The following is a 19,831-nucleotide window of genomic DNA, read 5'->3' on the forward strand; positions in this document are numbered from 1 at the left end:
CTCTCCAGAGATGCTGCCTCACCCGCTGAGTTACTCCAGCATTTTGTGTCTACCTTCGATTTAAACCAGCATCTGCAGTTCTTTCTTAAACAGTGAAACTAGCAGGATGACTAGGGTGGGGGAGGGGGACTACAAGGTTACTTCAATGCAAGGGTTCTCGATCTACCTGTTTTTGAATACCACGTACTTTGCCACTTCAATTAATTTATGTACATCTACATCCAGTTTTCACTGATCCCAATGCCATTCAGGGCTGTGCCTTTGTCTTTCTCACTACTTTTGTTAAAATGTATCACACGTCTGTAGGTAATGTTGCTGCCTGACTTGCCAGCCTGCACCTCTTGGTATTTATTACCCTTATCATCATTGTTTTCCACACCTGTATGATAGATTTATTTGTAAATGTTAAACCTCCCATGTCTAAACATTAGTATAAGTGTATCAGAACAAAACCTCCCATGTCTAAACATTAGTTTAAGTGTATCAGAACAAAACCTCCCATGTCTAAACATTAGTATGTGTATCAGAACAAAAGCAGCATTGCCAACACAACTACTCACATTATTTTACCACAAACATAATAAAATCAACACGTAACATGTTACAAATATAGGCTAGTTAGCATTTGTGGAGAGAAACATTTGAAGTTGATGACCACTTATCAGGTATTGCCTGACCCATTGAGTTGCCCAAGTTTCCTGCATTATTTTGTTTAGTTCAACTTGTTAGATTTTGACCTTGAGTCCGTACTTTTTTGTGTGTATGTTGCCTCAGACGTTCTTATTCCTCCAGAATGCTGATATTTGGGAAGGGATGGTTAGACCTCACACCTGGGTGTTGTGTGTAATACACGGCACGTTGCTCAGTTTGGTACAACATTGCAGCTAATGGCATCGTAATGGATTGGGGAGCTGTGGGCAGCTCGATTGGGGAATCTGGGCAGCGTATGGCATGAAATCAGAACCAGACTGGATCCAAGGTACACAAAATTGCTGGAGAAACTCAGCGGGTGCAGCAGCATCTATGGAGCGAAGGAAAGAGGCGACGTTTCGGGCCGAAACCCATTTTCAGACTGATGGGGGGTGGGGGGGAGAAGGAAGGAAAAGGGGAGGAGGAGGAGCCCGAGGGCGGGCGGATGGGAGGGTGGGAGGAGACAGCTAGAGGGTTGAGGAAGGGGAGGAGACAGCAAGGACTAGCAAAATTGGGAGAATTCAATGGTAATGCCATCCGGACGCAAGGTCCCCAGACGGAATATGAGGTGCTGTTCCTCCAATTTCCGCTGTTGCTCACTCTGGCAATGGAGGAGACCCAGGACAGAGAGGTCGGATTGGGAATGGGAGGGGGAGTTGAAGTGCTGAGCCACCGGGAGGTCAGGTTGGTTATTGCGGACTGAGCGGAGGTGTTCGGCGAAACGATCGCCCAACCTCCGCTTAGGGAGTCCAGGTGGTGAGGACAGGCACGGAAGACAAGGTGGAGCCAAGGTGTGGTCTGATCAGAGTATGTTGCGGAAGCGAGCCCTGGAGCGGTGCGGAGCCAGATCATGCTGTGGCATGGAACCAGATTGAAGCAGGAGTGGAAGCAAATCGAAGGAATGTGACTTGGTGGGTGGCGCACATGTTATTGGGGCACAGCACGAAGCCACGACTGAATCGAGCTTGGCGCAAGCCAGATTACCGAATGACGTGCAACTGAATCTGAGTATAGCACAAAACCCAGAGGCAGAGTCTGACAGGGGTGGAACCAGGCTGAGAATGGTGCAGGGCCAGGTAAGGACAGGCCTGGGCTAAGTGGTGACAGACCTAGTTTGTAGACAGATATCGGGTGGGCACAGCCATGGGGTGGGGAAAGATGCAGAGTAGGGACAGGCGTGGGGTGGGATGAGCTACAAGTAGAGGTTGGACAACATAAATTGTTTTGCTCTGAAACGGTGGAGATTGATTTAAAATTATGAGAGGCACAGATGTGGTAGACAATCAGAACCTATTTTCCAGGGTGGAAATATCACCTACAGGAGAGGCAAAGTTTATCGGAGATGTGTGGGGCAGATTTTTTAATACAGATAGTGGTGAGTGTCTAGAACGCTGGTCCAGGGGTGGTGGTGGAGGCAGATATGAAAGTGGCATTTAAGAGGCTTTTGGATAGGCACATGGATATGCAGGGATATGGGATCATGTGCGGGTAGATAAGTGATGGTCATGGCATCATGTTCTGCACAAAGCTTTTGGGCTGAAGGGTCTGTTCTTGTGCTGCACTGTTCTATGTTTTAGCTTGGAGCTGGGTAAGAAACCGTTCTCAGCAGTTTTCTTGTAAAATACTTTAATTTAATAGTTTATATAGATAAGGATTTATATTCTCTGGAATCAATGTTTTTGCTTAAGTTTTTTGCTGCATAAATGTGGTTGAAATATTTTCTGTGGATTATTGATGAGTGGTTTAATTGTTTTGAAAAGGAATCTAATGAAAAGAGGCTCTTCCACAGAATGAATGGCAGTGCCCTCCAGCCAGGCTCCTGTAATGACCAGGCGACAGGATGAATTATCCAGGGGCCGTTAATGTTTAGTTATCTCATCACTCCACAGTGCAATGCATCTGTGACTGCGGGCCTCCCACTTCCCCAGCAACACCTTTTGGGATATTCTCCATCTCCGTCCGTGTACGCCGGTTAATACACACAAGGACATGGGCCAGGTCAACCCCTGCAACACTGCCCCAGTGCCGACACCCAGACAATGGGCCTTTAAGGCAAAGACAAGACTCTGTACTGTAAAGAATCTTGAAACTTGAGTTTGATATATTGACGCCAGAAACGTGCCGACTTTGTGTACTGCCTCGGTGAAATCTACTATTCTTACACTACAATCGGTGCACTTTTATATTTATCTATGATTGTGCTTATCTATAGTTTGATTTTACCGGCATGTGAAAAACAAAGCATTTCACTGTACTATTGAAAGTATCACTGAATCATTGTACGAGGTTCAACAATAAATCTCCACTGCAGCTTCACAACTCGGTGGACTGTTTTCACTCCCAACTATCTCCCGCTAGCATCAGCGAGCATGGGAAGGAAATGTGTCAGTGGAGCTTGTGACAGCTGGCGAGAGGCTACTGGGCAGCTAGTTACTATTCCTCATTTGGGCCCTTTCAGGTACAAATGGGCAACATTCAATTGCACAAAATCCCTAAATTAAATGAGTGCACTTATCTTTCTGCACAAGACCAGCATTTATTTCCCACCCCTGACTGCACTGAAGAAGTGTTGGTAAGCTGCTGCAGTGCCTCTGTGAAGGTGCTCCCATGGTGTTGTTGGCTGCAGAGCTCCAGGGTTTACATGCAGTGAGAGGTTGAGCAGGCTACAGCTTTATTCCGTGGAGTGCAGGATGAGGGATAATCTTATAGAGATGTACAAAGCCATGAGCGGAATAGATTGGGTAAAATCGTATTCTTTTGCACAGAATAAGTGGAGTCAAGAACCGGAGGACATAGATTTATGGTGAGATGGGAACCTAACGGGTAACTTGTTTACACAAAGGGTGGGGTGTGTATGGACCAAGCTGCTGGAGGAGGTAGTTGAGGCACGGACTATCGCAACGTTTAAGAAACATTTAGACAGGTACATGGATAGGACAGATTTAGAGGGATAAGGGCCAAAAGCACGCATGTGGGACTAGTGTAGATGTGTGGCCAGTGTTAGTGCTGAAGACATGTCATGTTGTACCCATGGGACCCTTGGCTCCCTGATCATTCTGCTCTCCATGGAGAACTACACAAAGGCAGAGAACCAGAGGAGGAGCCATCTTGGTGAACGGCTGCTAGCCAGCAGCCGTCCGTTTTAATTCGTTTTTTTTATAGTTTTTAGTGAGTCCTGTTTTTCGTTTGTAGGGGATATGGACTTTTTAATGTGGGGGGTAGGTCTCAACTTTATTTCTAGGTCCCTACCTGGTCGGTGTGGCAGCTTTTTCTCCGGGCTGCCCGCTGACCCGTCCTCGTGGCCTACCAGCGGGCTTGGAGCGCCGTTTCCTGGCGGGCACCGCCCAGCAGCTTGGCCTCGGTGGCGGCACAGTGTTGGAGCGCTATCGCGGAGCGGAGTGGAGCGGGCGATGCCTTGCCTGGGTCGCCGCGCTGGAGCGACGCGCTGGAGCTCTGGTGAGCTGGACCGGCGAGAGCAACATCCCCGGGCTGCGGGTCTGCGGAGCGGAGAGGGCGGCGCCGGCTTTAACATCGGGAGCCTAGGAGCTCCAACTCGGTGCGTCCTTGTCGGCTCCGGAAGCCGCGGTCTCAAGCTAGGAAGCGGCCGTTCCAAGTGGCCCAGCCGCGGAGAGGACTCTCCCGACGCCGGGGCAAGACCACCCGGTGAGAACGGCCAGGAACATCGGGCCTCCGTAGAGGCAATTGCGGTGGCCTCAATAGGCCTGACTTTGGGGTGAACTGGGGATGGGGACTGGACATTGTGCCTTCCTCCACAGTGGTATCCATTGTGGGGGGATGATTTTTTTTGTCTAATGTAATCCTGTAAGTCTGTGTCCAAGATGGCTGCCGTGAAGAGAGAGTGGACGCTGGCACGAATTGGTTGCCGCTGCTCTCTCTTCACACTGTGTTTTTGATTTTCTGTTTTTGGAATGAATTCTGTTTTTAATTTGTGTCTGTGATGTCTTTATTACTTATTTTATTCTGATTATATGTTTTACTATGTAAGGTGTCCTTGAGATTTTGTATGAAAGGCGCCCATTAAATATAAAATTTATTATTATTATTAGAGAACACACCCTAGACACATCCAAGCAAAAGTGGGCACTGTACACATGTTGTTTGTAAGGGTCTTGTGAGTTAGAAGAATAGATAAGTAGGGCTTTAAAAACACATATCAGTGAATAAAGGAAGTTGAACTGGCTGACTTACCAATGTCAGAATCCCCGCCACCAGAGGAGTTCAACTTACGAAATATCTCCTGTTTCTTTGACTTCACCATTGGTGAAGTATTTTCCAGTTTGGTGAAGAACGCTGGTAAATAACCCATGTTCCCTGGGGACCGCGAGTCACTCCTGGAGAAAGGAAGAACACCAGGACACAATTATCCACGCAATAAACTGACTCGGTCAGGGCCAATGCTCGACAAGGCCCCGAGTTATTAAGATTATAATGATTCAGTTTGATTTGTTTAATGCTACATGTTATTAATGTAATGGAAGCAGGTTTACAGCCAGGTGCCAGATTTCAGTTGTTCTTGTGCAAAATATATATAGGCCCACAGGAAGATGGAATATTGCAGAACACAGGGATGCCTTTGAAAAGATGAAATGGTTTACACACATTTCCATGAGGAGTATACGATGATGACAGCATTGACTGCGTTTCTCCACCACAGATGCTGCCTGACTGGCTGAGCATTTCTCTCAATTTTTGTCCTTTTTTGGTTCTGATTTGCAGAATCTGCTGCTTTATGAGGACGTGAAATCAAGGCTTCGTAACAAAGGTTAGCTTGCATTTCATGCACACTTAAGCACAAAGCATGGAGAATAAGTAAGTGTGCGAGATGCATTTGCAGATTCGACTGAGGTTAGGGTTGTAACTGAAAGCATATTTCTAGTTAACGATATTCAGAAGAGTGAAGAGTTAGAAAAAGCAAGAATGGAACGGGAATGCAAATAAAATATTGCATGATACACTAGAACACTGCAAAAGAACAAGGCAAATACAAATCTGTTTGGCTGCATTTACTCCATAGGTAATATATGATGGAAAGTAGTCAAGGGCCTGTCCCACTTACCCAATTTTTTTGGCGACTTGCCGGCACACTTCATAGTCGCAGCAGGTCACCGAAAATTTTCAAAAGTTGAAAATCCAGCGGCGACCAGAAAAAGGTACGACTCTTTGGGTGACTACTCACGACCAAATAGACGTGACCCCTGTATGGTCGTGAGCAGTTGCCCAGAGTCGTACATTTTTCTGGTCTCCGCTGGATTTTCAATATTTTGACGGGTGCCGGCAAGTCGCCGAAAAAATCAGGTAAGTGGGACATAGGTAGGAAACTGATGAAGAATTCGGCACTTTTGATAGGAGAGTAAAGCAAGCTACAAAAGAGAGGAAGGATTCCAAATTTGGGGTCAATATTTAGATTAGCAGTATGTTTGAGGCAACCATGTAGTGATAAAGAAGGGGGTTCAAGGAACAGTCACCACAATGTTAATAGATAGAACGATATTGAAGGGCAGAGTAACACAGCACGGAAATAGGTCCTTCACACCAACTCTAAGTTGCCCCATCTAAGCTGGTCCCATTTTATCTGTGTTTGGCCCATTTCTCTCTAAACCTTTCCTATCCACATACCTGTCCAGATGATCTTTTAAATGTTGTTATCATATCAGCCACAACTACCTCCTCTGGCAGCTTGTTCCATACACCCACCACCCTGTGTGTGAAAAGGTTGCCCCTCTGGTTCCTATTGTTTCCCCTATTTTCAGCTTAATGGCAATTTTCCTATGGCAGGGTGACCAAAATGAACAATACCGTGTGAAGCCTCAACAGCGTTTTGTACAAATGTAACATAACGTCTCAACTTCTATATTCAATTCCCTGACTGATGAAGGGCAACATGTCAAAAGTCTTCTTCACCCCCCTTTCTATCTGTGACGCCATTTTCTGGGAACTGACGTCTTGTGCTGTCTGTGTGGAGTTACCAGATTCCCTTTCTGCTAACGTGGGTGCTCTGCTTTCTGTCCCTATCTGAAAGCTTGAGCGCTGGTTGTTTCATTGGTTCAACGGCGCCCTGCAGCACGTAGTTTAGTACTTACACCGCAGACAAAGGGAAGAGATATTCGGGACACGTCCCTGTGCACTTACATCACCGTGTTATTTCTGAGCTTCGCTGCGAGTTAGTCAAACCTCTGCGCTTGCCTGATAACTAATTGAAATCCCTCTACCTTGCACTTAGCAGAATATCCCAGCAAAATGTGGGGTGATGCTCTGTCCCAGCCTAATCCTCCTTGCCTGCTGACTACTGCAGCACTTACACACATTGGCTTATTGTGTGCTTCAATCACAACATACAAGTGCAATCCCTGCACAGCGAGTGGCTGACACGCATAAACAAAGTGATAGTATCTTTTAGTTTAGTTTATTGTCACGTGTACTGAGGCACAGTGAAAAGCTTTTTTGTTGCGTGCTAACCAGTCAGCGGAAAGACTACACATGATTACAATCGAACCATCCACGGTGTACAGATACGTAATAAAGAAAATAACTTTTAGTGCAAGATAAAGTCCAGTAAAGTCTGATTAAAGATAGTCCGAGGGTCTTCAATGAGGTAGATCGTAGCTCAGGACCGTTCTCTAGTTGTTGGTAGGATGGTTCAGATAAACCCATAAAAGCAGTGTGTGAGTTGGTGGTAGGATATTAAAATGTAAATGATAAATCACCATGTGATAAATGTATGATGAGCCCTGCATTGAATATGCACCCCCCCCGTGACAGTGCCTGCTGTAGTAAGGCTGAAAAGTTACTTGTGTGTGCGACAGTTGCAGTAAAACATTCTGAAGTGATATCAACAAGAGGTGCGAGTATGAATAAAATGGATCTCAACACGGAAAACACACTGCTCAGCTTCATTCAGGAGAAAGCCTCAAGTCCTCTTAAAGGAATTAGGATAGGAAAGAGCAAAGAAGGAGAAAGACATTCCATTTTGGACAATGCTGTTGCCCCGGATGTTCATTTTGAAACTCGGTGCCCTAAAGTGAAATCTGTTTTATGGCACCACAGGTAACATCTCTTCTGCAGCCTATGGACTAGGGTGTCATTGCCACATTCAAGGCAATACTTGAGAAGGATATTACATAAGTTAATTATGGACACTGGTCCAGCGCAACCTTAGTGTGTAGGAAGAAACTGCAGATGCTGGTTTAAATTGAGGGTAGACACAAAATGCTGGAGTAATTCAGTGGAACATGCAGCATCTCTGGAGAGAAGGAATGGGTGACGTATCGGGTCGACATCCTTCTTCAGAAGAAGGATCCCGACCCGAAACGTCACCCATTTCTTCTCTCCAAAGATGCTGCCTGTCCCACTGAGTACTTCAGCATTTTGTGTCTACCAGCCCAAAACCTTAACAGTGCAGGGATTTTGGAAGAAGTTCAACACTTTAGAAGGGTTTCAGCCCGAAATGTTGCCTATTTCCTTCGCTCCATAGATGCTGCCTCACCCGCCGAGTTTCTTCAGCATTTTTGTCTATCAACACTTACAATGCTGTCACATTACCTGGATATTCCTGGGATAATCTTGTCAGCTAACAAATGGTTGCAAGAAGAAGGTTTATGCTCATGCAGTGCATTCTTTTACTGGCTTTGACAAAGCCAATTCTCATTCAGGTGACTTTGGGAATGTACCATACAACTGCTAAGGGAAGCAGGCTTCAATGAAGTTGAAGAAAATAATCATGGATAGTTAGAGCACCATGGTAAGCCTTTCATTGATGAGCAAGCAAACATTCCAGGAGGAAGTTACAGCAGATAGTGATGGAGAGGATTCAGAATTGCAAATTGTCTTTACAGTTCCAAATCTTCAGGAGATAGTTGATCAATCAAATAATGCAAAGACATGCCGATCTTTGTGACCACTGCAAAGTTAGCCAGGAGCAGGTGGGGTTCTACGGCTTGCCACCAAGAACTATTGAGAGCAAAACTGCATAAGAAGACAAGACAAATTCAAGAAAAAAACAATGTGACTGCAGTTACCACCGACAAGCCACAACCAGGATGCCCTGGGCATCTCGTCGAGGAAGAAGAAGTGGCCAATAAACTGGTGAACTAGCACCTCCAGTTTCACCCTCATCCTCCACAATCCTCTCCCCAAAACCCTTCTCCAATCGTCAAAGAAGCACAAATCATTTAGTCCTTAACGTATGATGACTATTTATTGAGGTAAGAATTATGTTCTATTGCATGTAGATACATGATGGTCTTGGCATCATGTCCGGTACAGACATTGAGGGATGTAGGGCCTGTTTCTGTCTGTACTGTTTTATGTTCCATGTAAGAAGCGCTCTAACATTGATGGGTATAAGGTAGAAAACGAATTAAAGATTTGTCTGTATCCCACTGTCCTTTTGGTAAGTCTAGTTCTCAAGACACCTTCAACCTGATACCAGGGAGGCAACACTCCATCCTGGTGTCTCATCCTGTCTGTCATCCCGAGTCTCCTATCACAATGGCTCTGTCTTAACTCCACCCTTCCCTGCTGACCCATCAGAGGTGCCACAGATCCAGCTGCTGCTGCTGCTGCTGCTGATTCTGCCCCCCCCCCCCCCAATTGAAAGGTCATCCTCCAAAGTATCCAAAGTGGTCTGCTTGTTATTGAGGGCAATGGCCCATCTCCCCTCCATGGCAATATTGGGCCATTGACATTTTACACCTGCCATACAATCATGACTGAGCCTCGCTCTCTCTCTCTCTCTCTCACAACATGTATGCATTAGGTCATGCAGCAATCTTTTGTGTAGCAGATTTCAAAACAAAAAACATACTCAAATATCAAATCAAATATGTGGAAAAAAAGGGAAATGGAGGACACAGGATTAGGTCAATCAGCCACTTACAACTGTCCCGCCATTCACCAAGATTGTGGTGGATCCAATCTTGGTTTCAACAAGACGTTCCTGTTCTCCCCACAACCCTTAACTCTCTCCGAGTTCAAATGCTCTCTGCTCTCAATATATTCAGTGACCGGAGAGAACCCTGCACCATCCGTCCACTCCCTTTACTTTTCCTGCAGGTCTCCCAGCTACTGGTTGCATCCAACTCCAGCTTCAGTTCCCTGACGCGGTCAGTAAGGACATATCTCCCACAGGTGTGGTCAACAGGGACCCGGGAAGTTTCCCTCACCTCCCACATCCTACAGGATGAGCATTCCACTGCTCTATTTGCCACGATCTGAAGTTAACAGACCTTATAGTTCTTACCAATACCTCTGCTCAGTCCCCTGGCAAGAGCCTCACTGGTCAAAGCTTCAGCACGTATTTCTCAAACACAGCCACTCCCAAAACAGCCGCTCCAAAAGTCTCACCAGCTGCATGTACAGCTGCATTAAAACTTCACTGCGTTTATGCGAAGTATCCCTCACAATGAAGGCCAATGCTCCATTATCCTTCATAATCAGTTTCTGTACTTCCAACTAAATCATCTAGGTCCTTGAAATAGATCCTGAACAAGTGAATCCCCAGCACTGACTCCTGTGGGACTTCACGGTTAATTGCCAGCTTGTGAATGGCCCATCTACTTCACTCTGGTTTCTATCCATCAGCTAATTCCCCATCCACGGCGGTAGAAACACAGAGAGAAGTTGGGCTATTGCACTTTGTGTCTGCACCACTAGTCCTTACAATCATGACAATAGACAATAGGTGCAGGAGTAGGCCATTCGGCCCTTTGAGCCAGCACCGCCATTCAATGTGATCATGGCTGATCATCCCCAACCAGTACCCCGTTCCTGCCTTCTCCCCATAGTTCTCCTCCTCCCTCCGAAGACAGTTTCACAACCTCCTCTCTGACTGCCCCCCCTCTGTGATTCCCCCTTGGCTCCAACTCCCTCAGCCCTCTGTCTCCTCCTCTTCCTTTCTTCTTCCCGCCCCCCCCCCACCCACCCTGCATGTCTGAAGAAAGGTTTTCGGCCCGAAACGTTGCCTATTTCCTTCGCTCCATAGACGCTGAGTTTCTCCAGCATTTTTGTCTACCTTCGATTTTCCAGCATCTGCAGTTCCTTCTTGAACATTCTCCCCATATCCGCTGACTCCGCTATTTTTAAGAGCCCTATCTGGCTCTCTCTTGAAAGCATCCAGAGAACCAGCCTCCACCGGCCTCTGAGGCAGAGAATTCAACAGACTCACCACTCTCTGTGAGAATAAGTGTTTCCTCGTCTCCGTTCTAAATGGCTTACTCCTTATTCTTAAACTGTAGCCCCTGGTTCTGGACTCCCCCAATATCGGGAACATGTTTCCTGCCTCTAGCGTGTCCAAACCCTTAACAATCTTATATGTTTCAATGAGATCCCCTCTCGTCCTTCCAAACTCCAGAGTGTACAAGCCCAGCTGCTCCATTCTCTCAGCATTAGACAGTCCCGCCATCCCGGGAATTAACCTTGTAAACCTACGCTGCACTCCCTCAATAGCAAGAATGTCCTTCCTCAAATTAGGGGACCAAAACTGCACACAATACTCCAGGTGTGGTCTCACTAGGGCTCTGTACAACTGCAGAAGGACCTCTTTGCTCCTATATTCGATTCCTCTTGTTATAAAGGCCAACATGCCATTCGCTTTCTTCACTGCCTGCTGTACCTGCATGCTTACTTTCATAGACTGATGTACAAGGACCCCCAGATCCCGTTGTACTTCCCCTTTTCCCAACTTGACACCATTTAGATAGTAATCTGCCTTCCTGTTTTTGCTACCAAAGTGGATAACATTTATGCGCATTAAACTTCATCTGCCATGCATCTGCCCACTCCCCCAACCTGTCCAAGTCACCCTGCATTCTCATAGCATCCTCCTCACAGTTCACACTGCCACCCAGCTTTGTGTCATCTGCAAATTTGCTTATGACTAAAGACTTGAGCCTTTCCCTCACTGAACATGTATGGATTACCTTGTGCAGTAACCCTTTGTGTAGCAGATGTCAAAACAAAACCCATATTCAAATATCAAATCAAATATACTGAAAATAAAGGAGGACACAGAAAACAGGATTAGGTCAATTAGCCAATCAAAACTGTTCCACCATTCACCAAGATTGGGGTTGATTCATTCTTGGCCACTGCAAGATATTCCTGCTCTTCCCACACTCCTTAACTCCTTCTGAGTTCAAATACTCTGCTCTCAATATATTCAGTGACTCAAATACTAGAACCCTCTGGGGTAGCGAACTCCAAAGAGGTACTACCTTCCACTTCAGGTAGACAACTTCTTATTATCCAACTTTCCCATTGGTTTGAGATACCTTCACTAGGGTAAACATCCTCTCAGCACCAGTCTCCTTCAGGATCATTTGTTTCAATGAGAGCACTTTGCAACCACAGTAGTTATTAGGGACTAAGCTCTCTTCATACATCTACTCATTCACCCCAGGAGTCACCCTTCTCTGCACTGCTTCTGCAGGAAAAGGCAAGTTACCTAACAAAAGGAAACAAGTTAATGACATCACAAAAATCACAAGGAAAAATCAAGGGCTGAGCCGCACTAACAAGATGTACTGGAGGCAAGGTGTGGTGATGCTTTTTCGGATAGAAACTGGGCATCAAGTGTTAACTCGAGGAGACAAGTTCCATACGCATGGCATGTATTCTTTAGAATTTCAGGGATTGAGGGTACGATTCTTAAGGGAGCCAGCAATGGGGTTTGGAAGGCACTGCCTGACGTTTTAGTTTGTTCTGGGGACGGCACAGTAGCACAGCGGTAGAGTTGTTGTATTACAGCGCCAGAAACCTGACTACGGATGCTGTCTGTATGGAGTTTGTACGTTCTCCCCGAACATTTTCTCCGGATCCTCTGGTTTCCTCAAACATTCCAAATTCCGATAAAATTGTAAAAAATTGTCCCTATAAGTGGAGGGTAGTGCTAATGTGTGGTGATCGTTGGTCGGCGCTGACTCGGTGGGCCGAAGGGCCTGGTATCTCTAAACTAAACTAAATCACTGGATAACAGTGCTTTCTAGTGACAGGAATGGGTTACTGCAGCCCATCCTGTGTCTGATGATTTGCTTCTCAGCTTTGTGGCATCAAGGGAGCTCAAACATTGCAGACGTTCAGCTGCCTGGAATGTGATTCTGTCAGCTGTGGATCTAAATTCCTCCTGTGGCTGACTTGCAAAGGCTATAGAAACCATCACGCAATGGGTATTTGTTACAGCCACTGTTGTTTCCAGAAACTGGAGAGTCAGAACGAATGAGGGAGCACATGCTATGGTTGTCCAGTCTGGTTGTCTCTGTGAGGAAACCCAGAGGATGGGAGTCCTATCACCCTGGCAGCACATCAACGTCTGACTGCATTCAATGTTAGTTCACAGCCAGGAGGTTTAAGCAGTCAGTACCTTGCAGCAGAATCTGGGGCACGACCTCTTCGCACAAGCAACGGCATCGGAAGCCATTCATTACTTGGGGGTAGCCTGCAGGATGGCAAAGGTGAGAGGTCAAACTGATACACAGGAGTAACTGTGGGGAAGTGGACACCAGCAACATTCAAAAGGCTTCAAAGTCAAGTTTGCTTTTCTCAAAAGATTACAATTTTGTATACTGCTTTGACCTACAGTGCCCTCCATAATGTTTGGGACAAAGACCCATCATTTATTTATTTGCCTCTGTACTCCACTTGAGACTTGAGATTTGTAATAGAAAAGATCACATGTGGTTAAAGTGCACATTGTCAGATTTTAATAAAGGCCATTTATATACATTTTGGTTTCACCATGTAGAAATTACAGCTGTGTTTATACATAGTCCCCCCATTTCAGGGCACCATGTTGTTTGGTGAAAAATGGCTTCACAGGTGTTTGTAATTGCTCAGGTGTGTTTAATTGCCTCATTAATGCAGGTATAAGAGAGCTCTCAGCACCCAGTCTTTCCTCCAGAAAAACAGAAAAGAGGTGACAGTAATTTCAAGAATCAGATTTGGACACACTGGTCTGAACAGTACTCTTTTTATAATAGGCAAGCATAATACAGGCAGATGTGAATACTGTGGGCAAGAAGAGACAATAGAGCATGTCATTATATATTGTGAGAGGTATGAGGAAGAAAGAAGACAAATGAGTGAACGATTCAGAAAAGAAAAAGTACAATTTGATTTAATAGATATTTTACAAAAGAATTCATATAAGTGTTATCAAATCCTATTGCTTTTTCTCAGGGTAACCAATTTGTTCGGAAAGATATAGGTTATTAGTATATAAGTTATAATGTTATTTGATCCACACTCCATACCAGTTGGTGGCGGTAATGCACTAAAAAGTTGTTTGCCAACCGCCAAAAAAAAACTACATAGAAGAAGAAGAAGTCTTTCCTCCAGTCTTTCCATCACATTTGGAAACTTTTATTGCTGTTTATCAACATGAGGACCAATGTTGCGCCAATGAAAGTCAAAGAAGCCATTATCAAACTGAGAAACAAGAATAAAACTGTTGGAGACATCAGCCAAACCTTAGGCTTACCAAAATCAACTGTTTGGGACATCACTAAGAAGAAAGAGAGCACTGGTGAGCTTTCTAATCGCAAAGGGACTGGTAGGCCAAGGAAGCTGATGACAGAATAATTCTCTCCATTATGAAGAAAAATCCTCAAACACCTGTCCGACAGATCAGAAACACTCTTCAGGAGTCAGGTGTGGATTTGTCAATGACCACTGTCCGCAGAAGACTTCATGAACAGAAATACAGAGGCTACACTGCAAGATACAAACTACTGGTAAGCCGCAAAAATAGGATGGCCGGGTTACAGTTTGCCAAGAAGTACTTAAAAGAGCAACCACAGTTCTGGAAAAAAGGTTTTGTGGGCAGATGAGACGAAGATTAACTTATATCAGAGTGATGGCAAGAGCAAAGTATGGAGGAGAGAAGGAACTGCCCAAGATCCAAAACATACCCCCTCATCTGTGAAACACGGTGGTGGGGGTGTTATGGCCTGGACATGTATGGCTGCTGAAGGTACTGGCTCACTTATCTTCATTGATGATACAACTGCTGATGGTAGTAGCATAATGAATTCTGAAGTGTATGGACACATCCTATCTGCTCAAGTTGAAACAAATGTCTCAAAACTGATTGGCCGGCGGTTTATTCTACAGCAAGACAATGATCCCAAACATACTGCTAAAGCAACAAAGGAGTTTTTCAAAAGTAAAAAATTGTCAATTCTTAAGTGGCCAAGTCAATCACCCCATCTGAACCCAATTGAGCATGCCCTTTATATGCTGAAGCGAAAACTGAAGGGGACTAGCCCCCAAAACAGGCACGAGTCTGAAGAAGGGTTTCTGCCCGAAACGTCGCCTATTTCCTTCGCTCCATAGATGCTGCTGCACCCGCTGAGTTTCCCCAGCAATTTTGTGTACCTTAAGCATAAGCTAAAGATGGCTGCAATATAGGTCTGGCAGAGCATCACCAGAGAAGACACCCAGCAACTGGTGATGTCCATGAATGGCAGACTTCAAGCAGTCATTACATGCAAAGGATATGAAACAAAATAATAAACATTACTACTTTCATTTACACAACATTGCTGTGTCCCAAACATTATGGTGCCCTGAAATGGGGGGACTGTGTATAAACACTGCTGTAATTTCTACACGGTGAAACCAAAATGTATAAAAATGGCCTTTATTAAAATCTGACAATGTGCACTTTAACCCCATGTGATTTTTTCTATCACAAATCTCAAATTGTGGAGTACAGAGACAAATAAATAAATGATGGGTCTTTGTCCCAAACATTATGGAGGACACTGTATTACTCTTGAATGATTGGAGTAGTTTCTGCCACATCTGGTTTGCATCTGTACCAGAGGTGCAACTACAGGACCAACTATAGCTCAAACTCTCAGGATTGCTTCTCCTCCATCACCACTGTTCTCCTGAACGTATCCTGCTCTCACTAACAAAGGGTGTTGCTTAATGCCTACATCAGCAGAAAAAAACTCCCTGCAGATACGGATGCATTATGCACAACACTGGAAAACGCAGAGAGACAAGGACTGAGTTGTGGCAGCAAGAAGGACCACGGCAGAAACTACCAGTGGGAAAAGCACGCCCAGACGGAAAGAAACACAATGTGCAGAAAATACCAGCAAAACAATGGTAGGAATTCCACAACTTCAATAAGCAACGTTAGTCAGACAGAGAATTGGACAGACGCACAAAAGAAAGAAACAAGTGCAAATATAGGGATTCCAAGACTGATTCCATGAAAATGTGACAAATTAAAAATTATCAAAGCATTCTTACTAAAAATGTAAGTTTGCCATTCAATGTCACAATCTAAATGTGGTCAGTTCATTAATAGTAGAATGGCTGCCAAATGCAATTCACATTCACATCCCACAACAAGCAGCAGCTGGAACAGATGTGCACGGGATTGGATCAGGAAGCCCAGAAGGCCTACGCTCTACACACTCACCTACCTCTGTTCAGTGGGCTCTGCTTCCCTGTCCCTTCGCTGAGGAGGCTGCACTACACTCTCCTGCTTCTCTAGGGTGGCAGGGGCCTGGGGTGGAGAGATAGGCTCATAAGGTTCTGATGCAACGTGGCTTTGGTCTGGGGATTTCCCAGGCCTGTGTGTGATAAGGAAAAGATCCCCATTAGTCTCAACAGACTCAGTGGTATCTCAGACCTAAAGACACAGAAGCAAAGTGGAAGCCTGACCCTAGCCCCTGGCAGCAAGGTTCTGCACAACGGGGGCACAGACCATTCCTGACACTCGTGCTTAATTGGCGGTCCACTTCATTATCATTCTACAGATAGAGCTTCATACTGTCTTGCTTCATACTGTCCGTATAGATAACGAGGCAAGGTCATCAAGACAAGCATCCAATAAGTACTCTAACTTTGTGTGCATCATTTGATAACGATGCCTGCGCAAGAACCTGGAGTTATGGAGGTGGCTGGACACAAGAATTAAAGACAGTAATCTCCAGAGACGGAAAGGAGCTGCAGTCAAGGTGCAGCAATGAGCGGTGCAGTTTGTAGAGTCTCCAACGCAGAAAACAGAAGAGTCAGGAGTAATACAACAACAAAAGCACATGCCAAATGATCCTACAGGCACTGGATCAGTAGATTGATTCTGACAAATGTGTAGGAAGGAACTGCAGATGCTGGTTTACACCGAAGATAGATACAAAATGCTGGAGTAACTCAGCGGGACAGACAGCATCTCTGGAGAGAAGGAATGGGTGGCATTTCGGGTCGGAGTCTGAAGAAGGGTCTCGTCCCGAAAACGTCACCAATTCCTTCTCTCTCCAGAGATGCTGCCTGTCCCACTGAGTTACTCCAGCATTATTTGTCTTGCTTCTGACAATGGCAGCCTCATACACGCAAGATTACATCCCCGTTCCACTTGTGCTAACGGATGTGCATTTTTAATCTGGTGTGCAGAATGAACCACAAAACAAAGCTTAACATGATTTATTACCCAAACCGCATGCTTACCTCCCTCTGCCTTTCTCTGCTGGGTTCTCGGGGGAGACCCTGGAGGGTGGCCTCTGGTGGAGGGTGCTCTGACTATTCTGTGGCTGAGAGTCTGCACTGTAATGGGTGGCAGCCTTTCCTCGGTTCGATGCCACTGTAGATGCAGTTTGGTAAGTGGACACTGGAGGCTGCTGTGACAACGGGCTGCTGGCTTGGTTTCGGGCAAAGTCCTGTGTGATAATGTGCTTCAAAAAAAAGATCAAAAGTACTTTAGAACCAAACCTTGAGTAAATGTACACGGCTAACAAGTTTAAAAACACAGCAACAAATGAGCAGGTAGACAAATGTGTTTATCTGGGGGGAGAGGGGATGGGGGGGGGGGGAGAGGGGATGGGGGGGGGAAGAGGGGATGGGGGGGAAGAGGGGATGGGGGGGGGGGAGAGGGGATGGGGGAAGAGGGGATGGGGGGAAGAGGGGATGGGGGGAAGAGGGGATGGGGGGAGGGGATGGGGGGAAGAGGGGATGGGGGAGAGGGATGGGGGGAGAGGGGATGGGGGAGAGGGGATGGGGGGGAGAGGGGATGGGGGGGAGAGGGGATGGGGGGGGAGAGGGGATGGGGGGGAGAGAGGATGGGGGGAGAGGGGATGAGAGGGAGAGGGGATGAGAGGGAGAGGGGATGGGGGAGAGAAGGGATGGGGGCAGAGGATTGCACACAGACAGAAGGCAGTCAGCCTTACTTACATGGATGTGGTCAGCAAGAGTGATCAATTTGTGTGTTTTGGTAACCTGAGGGTTGGAAACAGAAGGATACCCGCTGTCAGCCTGTGAGGATGGTGGCTGTTGCTGTTGCTGTTGCTGTTGCTGTTGCTGTTGCTGTTGCTGTTGCTGTTGCTGTTGCTGTGGCGATGGAGATTTTTGCATCATTCGGTATCGACCCATGGCTGCATCAAACATCCGAGTGTTTGGTTCACCTTTAAAATAAACAAATACTCAAGCTCAGTGTTAAGTGACATCACACTATTGGAAAGCTATGATGGCGTTGGAGAGGATGAAGAGGAGATTCTCCGTCCGGGATGTTGCCTGGGATAGAGCAGCTCAGTTATGAGGAGAGGCTGGAGTGTCTGGGATAATCTCCCTGGAGTGGAGGAGGTTAAGGGGGGGACATGACTGAGGGATACAACACTCTGAGGGGTATGAGGGACTGCGAGAAATGTTTCCTTACATCAGATGCAGATAAAACTAAAAGACAGAGATTTAAACTAAAGGGGGAGAGATACACAGTTGGCAGCACGGTGGCGCAGCAGTAGAGTTGTTGACTTACAGCACCAGAAACCCGGGTTCGATCCCGACTACGGTGCTGTCTGTACGGAGTTTGCAAGTTCTCCCAGTGACTGTATGGGTTTTCTCAGAGATGTTTGGTTTCCTCCCACACTCCAAAGACGTACAGGTGTGTAGATAAATTGGGTTGGTAAATTGTCCCTATTACGTGTAGAATAGTGTTAATGTGCGGTGATTGCTGGTCGGTGCGGACGCGGTGGGCCGAAGGGTCTGTTGATGCGCTGTATCTCTAAACTAAACTAAAACACAAGGGATGTGAGGGAGACCCATGCAGAAATATACTGCTCAAGAGAATAGTTGAAGCTGACAGCACTTAAGAAGCGTCTATGTTGCATTTGAGGTAAGAGTGACAGTTTTTGTCGATGGGGACATTTTGTCTATGTCTGGGCAAGGTATTGCTCCAGGTCTAATCCCAGGCACATACAGTGAAAAATAATCCCTATTGAGATTGTGGGCAAATTTTATACAAGGGGAAATAATTTGTGTGGAGCAAAAAAACAGGAAGAGCAGGTCAAGCACATATACTGCAGGAAGGTGGACATGAGGAGAAGCTCAGCTAAGCCATCATTGAAAGTGTTGTAGAAAAGACACAAAATCCTGGAGTAACTCAGCAGGTCAAGCAAGTATATGGAGCGGTTGGGCAGGCTAGGACTTTATTCCTTGTAACGCAGGAGGCCGCGGCGTGATCTTGTGGAGGTGTATAAAATCATGAGGGGAATATGTAGGGTGAAAGCAGAGTCTTTTACCCAGAGTAGGGAAATCAATAAACAGAGAACATAGGTTTAAGGTGAGAGGAGAATGGATATGGGAAAGTGAGAATATTTTGATAGATTACAATTTACCTTCTCCCTGGGAAGGCTTGTGGATCTCCTGCTGGAAAGAGTCAGGCTTCTCCTGTGATTGTACCGGGGAGTTTGCAGGACTAATCACTTCAATTGCATCCACATTCGGCATGTCATAGCGATGAGAAGAAACTTGGAGAAATCAAATGCGAGTATAAATGTGTTATTCTGATCTGTGATACAGCCCAGAAACAGGCCTTTCATCTCATCGCCTCAATGCCACATCAAGTGCCTGTCTACACTGATCTCATTGACCTTCACCTTGTCTGTTGCCTCCACTGCCTTTCTGTCCTCACCACATCTCGATCTTCCCTGCCAACACCTTGAGGTTATCCATCCTTGGCTGGGTGACTGTGTGATTAATGAGAATGAACGTGCAAAGACTCTTGCCGAACTTTCTTCTGCTTTAACCAGTGAGTGGTCTGGACATATGAACGAGCATTTGGGAAAGGGGCAGATGGACTGGCTAGCTGCTGCGGAACTGCAGCTCTAATCCTCTCCTGTTG

At 45.9% G+C, this 19,831-nt stretch overlaps 1 protein-coding gene across 3 annotated transcripts in view; it reads right to left on the reverse strand.

Annotated features, from left to right (window-relative positions):
• Nucleotides 1-19,831, reverse strand: part of ncor1 (nuclear receptor corepressor 1) — a 180,616-nt gene that overhangs the window by 15,153 nt on the left and 145,632 nt on the right. Inside the window, exons 43-49 of one of the 3 annotated variants that reach the window (XM_033045581.1) lie at nt 19,326-19,457; nt 18,047-18,116; nt 17,887-18,004; nt 17,167-17,390; nt 16,143-16,292; nt 13,067-13,141; nt 4,900-5,042 (exon numbers count right to left, since the gene is read on the reverse strand). In XM_033045581.1, coding sequence (XP_032901472.1) covers nt 4,900-5,042; nt 13,067-13,141; nt 16,143-16,292; nt 17,167-17,390; nt 17,887-18,004; nt 18,047-18,116; nt 19,326-19,457 — 912 coding nt within the window. Of the gene's footprint in view, nt 1-4,899; nt 5,043-13,066; nt 13,142-16,142; nt 16,293-17,166; nt 17,391-17,886; nt 18,011-18,046; nt 18,117-19,325; nt 19,458-19,831 lie in introns of all 3 variants that reach the window. The other 2 variants (XM_033045583.1, XM_033045584.1) reach the window with 2 other exon arrangements.

This window comes from Amblyraja radiata, chromosome 28, assembly GCF_010909765.2.
Source record: "Amblyraja radiata isolate CabotCenter1 chromosome 28, sAmbRad1.1.pri, whole genome shotgun sequence".
NCBI classification, from domain to species: Eukaryota; Metazoa; Chordata; class Chondrichthyes; order Rajiformes; family Rajidae; genus Amblyraja; species Amblyraja radiata.